The 7,747-nt window shown below is 51.1% G+C and overlaps 1 protein-coding gene across 1 annotated transcript; it reads left to right on the forward strand.

The window, feature by feature from the left end:
• The first annotated feature begins 2,605 nt into the window (after positions 1–2,605).
• LOC145419161 (uncharacterized) lies at positions 2,606–4,045 on the forward strand. The gene has a single exon (XM_080287400.1). The coding sequence runs from the start codon at positions 2,606–2,608 to the stop codon at positions 4,043–4,045; it is 1,440 nt and encodes a 479-aa protein (XP_080143526.1).
• The last annotated feature ends 3,702 nt before the right edge of the window (positions 4,046–7,747 follow it).

Below are 7,747 nucleotides of genomic sequence, written 5' to 3' on the forward strand. Positions count from 1 at the left end.
AACCAGCTCCTTCTCCTGCAGTGGCAAGAACTCTTTCCCCCGCAGCCGCCAGATCACGCTCACCTGTAATGAACCATCGCTCTCCCAGTCCACTGACACCAGAGGAAACAAAACAACGCCAACCCAGTCTGCCAGCACCAGCTCCAACACAACAGGAACAGAAAGAGGGCGCAGACAGAGAAAGGAGCAGGAAGAGAAACAGAGACAAAACACGAAGACGTTACAAGTCCAAAAAAGACAGCTTGAGTCGCAGTTCCCCACGTTCCCCGTCAGGCACCCAGGAGATTCCCCTATCTCCTTGTGTGCCTCGGAGATCGCCGGACACTCGACTCCAGCTGTCCATGGACGAGGGGTCTCCCACACCTTAAGAATCCTCCAGTGGAACTGTGCGGGAGCAAGGAGGAAGCTCCCGCTCCTGCAGGAGACTGCGGCGAGGGATAACCCCCACGTAGTCCTTCTGCAGGAAACTCTGCTGGAGGAAAAAGATAAACATAAATTCCGTCTGCAGGGCTACACCACCCATCTCCTCCCTTACACTCGAGGTGTAAACAGAGGATGTGCCGTCCTGGTTCAGAACCACATTGCTGCCACAGATTGTGAGCATACTCCTTTCTGTGGTGGTGATGTGGAGGTTCAGGGGGTGTGCATTCACCTTCAGGAGTCGCCCCTTACCATTTATAATATCTATAGCAGGCCAGGTGCGAACCTGGAGCTGGGGGAATTATTCTCCCAGGCTGCCAGGGGGCCTGTGCTCATAGTGGGCGACCTGAATGCGCATCACGCACTAGTGAACTCTCCTCCAGCCACTAATGAAGCAGGACGGCATTTATCCCTGATTATGGAGGAGATGGATGATGTGTCTCTGCTGACGGACACCTCACGGTCCACTCATGTAAGGGAGGAGCGTTTGGACCTTACATTCGTATCGGCTCCTTTAAAGGATTCGGTGCGTTGGTCCATACACCCCACCCTCATGAGTGACCACTACGCCATAATTCTCGACCTCGACTTAACCCCCCTCCCACCCCCCGAGCCCCCATTAAGGTGGGATGTGGAGAGTGCGGACTGGGCTGCCTTTCAGAAAACCATAGTCTGCGCTTTCTCCTCATCTCACCCCCCTTCTGATCTTGACGGGTTGAGCAACTTTATAACATCGGCATTTCAAGAGGCAGCCACAGAGACGATACCACAAAAGCGCCGGTCCAAGAAGTGCTACAGAAACGGTTGGATCTACTGCGACCGTGTCAGGGAACTGAACAGGCGGCTGAATGCGGCGCGTCGCGATTATCGGCGACGTCGGGACTCACCTCTATGCAGACACCTAGAGGCTGTGTCCCGACACGTCTTGACGGAGAAGCACCGCCTTCGGGAGGAGGAGATGGTGCGGTGGTGCAGAACTCTAGGGCATCACTCCACTCTCCGTGAGATGTGCAGAAGGCTGCGGTCCTTCACCAATCCCCGCCCCTCCTGCCCGCCCTCACACCCTGACCCGGCCTCAGAGGCCAGCCATCTTGCAAGGCACTTCGCGGACCGCGCGGCCTCCCGCAATCTACCCAGAGACGTCACAGCCCGACTGGTGCAACTGTCAGACTCTCGTGCTGCAGCCATCCAGGCAGCTTGCAATCGTCCTCATGCGGCAGACTGCCCCATCACGGACGTCGAGCTACTGGCAGCTTTGCGGCGCAGGGCTGACACTGCCCCGGGGCTTGACGGTCTCACATATTCGATACTAGCACACTCAGGAGATTGTGGGAGGCAATGGCTGCTGCGATTGCTCAACTTGTCATGGTCGGAAGATAAACTACCTAAATCATGGAAGACCGCGATAATTCACCCCATCCCGAAGCCGAGCGAACCAGGCGCCACGCGCCCCATCTCACTGCTCAGCTGTATTGGCAAAACAGCTGGGAGGGTGGTGCGGGTGCAGCTGTCATGGCGACTGGGTCCTCTCCATCTGAGGATTAATGCATACCATCACGGCCGCAGTACTGCACACTGTCTAGCGTCATTCCTCGGGGAGCTTCGGGGTGGAGTGGGTATAGCGGTTTTCATCGATTTAGAGAAAGCATTCGAGCTCGCTAATTCCACCGTTATTCTGAGCACTCTCGCAGCTCGAGGAGTGGGAGGGAGACTCTTACGCTGGATTCAGGATTTCTTCCTTGACAGAACTGCTAGCGTCCACTTCCAGGGGAGTGTCTCCCCGTCGTGTCGGCATGAAAATGGCATGCCTCAGGGCAGTGTCATTAGCCCCACCCTGTTTAACATCCTGGTGGAGGGGCTGCTTCATGTCAACTACAGTCGGGGAGTCACGCTCCTGACATATGCGGACGACCTAGTTCTAGTTTTTTCAAGCAGAGCCTGCTACACACAAGCTAATGAGGCCCTCTTTAGACTGCATGGTAAGGCGATGGAGCTGGGGTTGAAGGTGAATATGGCGAAGACTCGCTATATGCCCTTTGGCCTCAGCCCATCGCCGCACCCATTGCTGCTTGGAGGACACGCATTACCTTGTGTGACCACCTACAACTACCTAGGAGTATAGATGGACGTGGGGCTAAAGTTCAAAGCTCATTTCAAATACCTGAAGGAGAAAGCGACTGCGCGTATGGCAGCACTGAGATTTCTTTCTCGGAAGGGGCTGGGGGCCTCGTACAAGGTCCTCCACACCTTCTATGTGCAAGCCATACGGTCACTTATCGACTACAGCGCTATTTGTCTGATTAACTTAGCCCCACCTGTGCTCGCATCGCTGGAAGTGATCCAGAATAACGCACTCCGCATTATTCTCCGTGCACCCATGTGGACACGTCTTGTGAACCTCCGCTTGGAAGGCGGTCTTCCCTCGTTACGTGGAAGAATCGCCCTCCGTGCTACTGCTGTAGTACTGAAGCTGGTGCAGCGCAGACCCGAGCTCGCTGTCTCAGCCCTGCTAAAAAGATTGCTGTCACGACCACCTGACTTTGCACCTAGCAGGGACTGGGCCCGCGGGCTTGTAGCTGTGCTGCACGAGCTAAATGCTGCGGCAAACATTTGCAAGGAGCCTGATGTGCCTTGTGATGGTTACACTGAACCACTTCCATGGGCAACACAACCATTCAGGTTTGTTTTTCCGGGGGAGGGGAGGGCGTGTAATACCGGCCCTGCCCTCCTTCGGCAAAACGCCTTAGCTCGGGTAGTGGCTCTGCGGCGCTCGTCGTCTGCAGACTACTACACCGACGGCTCTGTCGCTGCAGGCGGCGCTGCAGGAGCAGCCTTCGTCTGCAGTGAAGAGGTGGTGTCGTGGCAAATCACTCAGGGAGCATCAGTGTTCCAAACAGAGCTGACAGCTATCCTTGGGGCACTTAAGCACGCATGTCAACATGCACACAGAAATATAGTCGTGCATTCTGATTCACTTCCAGCGATACGAGCAATCCATTCATACAATATAGATGAGAACCCCTTTTTAATATCATCCGTTTTCTTTCACGCGGAGAAAATCAACACTCGCGGAGGTAGTGTCACCCTACACTGGGTTCCCGGGCATGTGGGGTTGCTAGGCAACGAACGCGCCGATCAAGCAGCGAAGGCCGCCTGCTCCCTCCCCACCATCACCTTCTTTCTCCGAGACAATGCCACCAAAATCCTGGCACCAGTTGCTAAAACAATTTCAGGGTGGAATAAAGAGGAACATCAAATTTTAACTGAAGAAGCCTCCCGTTCAGCGACGTGGTATGGCAGGGCCACAGGCTGTGAGCCACTACCACCACTGCCACATACACCTAACCACGTTCTTATACAACTACATCGCTTGCGGCTAGGCTTCCTATGCTACAAACAAATCAAGAATCTCCAACCAGACCCCTGTCAGCACTGCCAGGATATGGAAGAATCCCCACTCCATCACTTCATCCTACGGTGCCCCGCCACTCACCCTTTACGAGCCAGCCTTAACGGGGGCTCCACCTGGTCACATGCTGACGAGGTGAATGCCCCTACAGTTATTAAAAACACCAACCTTCAACTACTACTCACTGTCTTAGAGAAATACCCACCCCCTCGATAACTAGATAGTGCAGACGGCACTCCACTGAACGGGCTCACAGGTTTGCCAGTGCCCCGGTACGCCGGGGCGAATATCACACACACACACACACACGGCGGGTGACGCATTAGTCTTCTTCTGAAGGTCTTCCTACTCCAGCGACGACGAAGACGATACTACTACTAACATGTCCCGACGTGGCAAGGGAGGCAAGGTGAAGGGAAAGTCCAAGTCCCGATCTAGCAGGGCTGGGCTCCAGTTCCCCGTCGGCAGGATCCACCGTCTCCTTCGTAAAGGCAATTACGCCGAGCATGTGGGTGCTGGTGCCCCCGTCTACTTGGCTGCAGTCATGGAGTACCTAGCAGCTGAAGTGCTTGAGCTGGCTGGCAACGCAGCCCGTGACAACAAGAAGATTCGTATCATTCCCCGTCACCTGCAGTTGGCTATCCGCAATGACGAGGAGCTCAACAAGCTCCTCTCTGGCGTCACCATCCCCCAGGGAGGTGTCCTGCCTAACATCCAGGCTGTGCTGCTCCCCAAGAAGACGGAGAAGAAGTAAACGCTTCCAAGAAATCCTTCTTCTTCTTCACCTCCATCGGCTCCTTTAGGAGCCACATTCGTTTCTTGAGAGAGAATAGATTTTGGCATTGCCCAACATCATCATCATCAATCATGTTTGTGTATGGATGAATGTGTTGGTATACTGTATGTGTCTGTCTGTCTGTATGTATGTGCGTAGAATGTGGTATGTGTTGAATACTGGCATGTGTCTGTGGCTATATTTACGTTCGGTTGCATGTAAGAAGCTACTGACATCAGTGAAGGTCGATTAATAATAATAATAATAATAATAATAATATTCCCACTACTACATAGCGTCTTGTCCCGTTCCCAACTGCACCTACATAATACTGTCCTGTATAATTATGCCTCCTAACTGCCTGGCCGGGTGGATGAATGAAAACATAGGTGATGATGACGGGTATTCTCCCATCATCGAAGGAATGGACAAAGTCGTTCAGTGACAGAGGATATGGTGATGTATTCAACAGTATATATATAAATATATATATATATATATATATATATATATATATATATATATATATAAATATATATGTGTATATATATATATATATATATATATAAATATATATATATATTATCCTTGTGGTGACGACCATGGTGGATTTAACACCCCCAAGTTAGAGGAATAATTAAGAAAATACTATTCATTCATTTCTCTCGTCATTAGGAGTAGTATTGCAACAACTAGTTCCTACAAAATCAAAAACCACCACCACCACCATCTATCTATTCATCCATCCATTCATTCATTCATCATCATCATCAAGATTAATAATAATAATCATCATCATCATCAGCAGCAGCAGCAGCCATCGAACTGCGAGCTCCGGTGTAGGCCTGCTTAGTGAAACTGTTGGGAGGCGAGTGTCAGCCACCTTGTTGTTGTTGTTGTTTATAGATATTCTCCTCCTTTAGAGGAGACCGAGCCTTCGTAATTGGCCCGGTCAGTGTGCTTGTCGGATAGGAGAGAGAGGAAGAAGAGCAGGGGAAGGTGATGGGATGAGAGATAGAGGGATGATCATTGCTTAAGGTGGAGTGACATCTTGCACAAGTCGGTTGAAGGTGTTTAGTGGGGTTTGTCTGATGAGGGCAGCTCCTTCAAGCATCTAAGGCCTGCCGTGGGTAGGCTGATTGTTCGTTGGGTGGAATGTCTGGGTCGGGGAAAGTTCTGCCAGCTCTGAGTATGTTCGTGGCGGGGCATTTTAGCAAGTAGTGTAAAAGTGGGAATGGTGAGACTGTGTTGCAATGTTTGCATGTACAGTATTGTTCGGTGACTAGATGGGGGGGTGGGCGGTGTCCAAGTCGTAGTCTTCTAATGTGCAAAAGAGTATAGCTGTTTCCTTTTTTGGGATATACTAGGGGTGAGTAGTTTGTTGCGGTTGCGTACCATGTGGCAGTTGGTGATCCTTGGTTTACGCAGGCTTCGTGATCAGCTGGTTCAGTGCTGATGCTTTGGATTTAATATGTTGTTTGATTTGAGTGAGACTTGGTGTGACATCGATGTCGATGTGGGGGCGGTTGGTGGCCTGTTTGGCAGCGTGGTCTGCTTTGTCATTGCCCCTCAGGCCTACGTGACTTGGGATCCAATGGATTATGATGGTTTGATTGTTGGCGGAGATTTGATGTGCAGTGTTAATGATTGCACTTGAAATTTTTATGTTGTCATGTCGGCCTGGGTTGCGCAGTACTTGTATTGCAGACAGGGAGTCGGTGTGGATGATGATGGTAGGCGATGCCGTGGTGTTTTTAGCATCAATTAGGGCTTGGCGGATGGCTATTAGTTCAGTGGCAAGGGTTGAAGCGCCGTCTGTGATTCTCCATGAAGCTGTTTTGTTTCCACAGCTAAATGCGGCTCCTGCTCTTGGTGGATTGACAGATCCGTCAGTATAGTAGGTGGTGGAGTTAGGGGGGGTAAGGTTTGCAATTCGTTCTAAGCTGATCTGGCGTAGTTTTTCGGTGGGAGTATGCGATTTGGCGGATGAATGTGAAGTAATTAATTTGAAAGGGGGGGGCCCATGGGGGAGGCTGACGGTAATCAGGGTCGGGTATGTCAGGTTCGTGTTGTATGGCAGTGTCTAGATTGAAGAGTCTGATGGCTTTGACGGAGTTGTGAGTCCAGTTATGTTTTAGTAGGTCAGGGTGGAGGTTGATATTGGCTCGGACTCGTCTTAGGGGAGGGAGAGCTGTCGTATTGTGAGCGAGTTTTGCTATGACTCCTGCTGCTCTGGCCTTTATTCTGTGTTGTATGGCTTCTAGTCCACACTCCATTCGGAGATTGCAGAGGCGCGTCCATTTTGGTGAGTTTGTCATTGTGCGTAGAGCTTCATTTTGTATTATTTCGAGTTTCTGGATTAGGGTGGAGTTTGCGCCGACAAGTATAGGTGCACAGTAATCAATGACGGAGCGGATGGCTTGAATATAGAATAGTCTGAGGACATTGTAGGAGGCCCCTTTGCTCTTGCCTGCGAGGGATCTGAGAGCACTAAGTCTGAGTTGAGTTCTTTCTCTCAAGTAGCAGACCTCGGTTTGGAAGGATAGTTTGGAGTCAATCCATACACCGAGATAGAGATGGCAGTTTACATAATCGATTGAGTTGTAACCGAGATACAGGGGGCGAGAGGGGGTGTTCATGCCGAGTGCTAGTGCTTTTGTTTTTCGGGAATTGATGGAAAGACCGAGATCAAGGCAGCCTTGGTAGAGCTGACAAAGGGCTCTTTGGGCTTTGTCATAGTAAGGGCCTCGGTTGACTATTAGAGGGAGGTCATCGGCATACGAAAGGACACGTACATCTGGGCCGAAGTTAGTTTGTAGAAGGGAGTCCATAAGGGTGTTGTAAAGGGTGGGGCTGATTATGCTACCCTGTGGAGTGCCGTTTACGTGTTTGTGGGGAGTGGACGAGTATCCTTGAAAGCGTGCCAGAGCTTCTCGATCCCTAAAGAAGTCCCCGAGCCAACTGAGGAGGCGACCCCCAATTCCCTTGATGGCGAGAGTAGAGAGGATCGCCTCGGGACTGGCACGCTCGAAGGCTTTTTCGAGATCGAGAAAGATGACAAGACTCTTTCCATCTCTGATTTCTGCCATGAAGGTGGTGAGGCATTCTGCTGTCCCTTTTCCTCTGGTATAGGCGTATAGATG

The sequence above is a fragment of the Coenobita brevimanus genome, chromosome 117 (genome assembly GCF_032717465.1).
Source record: "Coenobita brevimanus isolate Jiangsu-jjx chromosome 117, ASM3271746v2, whole genome shotgun sequence".
NCBI classification, from domain to species: domain Eukaryota; kingdom Metazoa; phylum Arthropoda; class Malacostraca; order Decapoda; family Coenobitidae; genus Coenobita; species Coenobita brevimanus.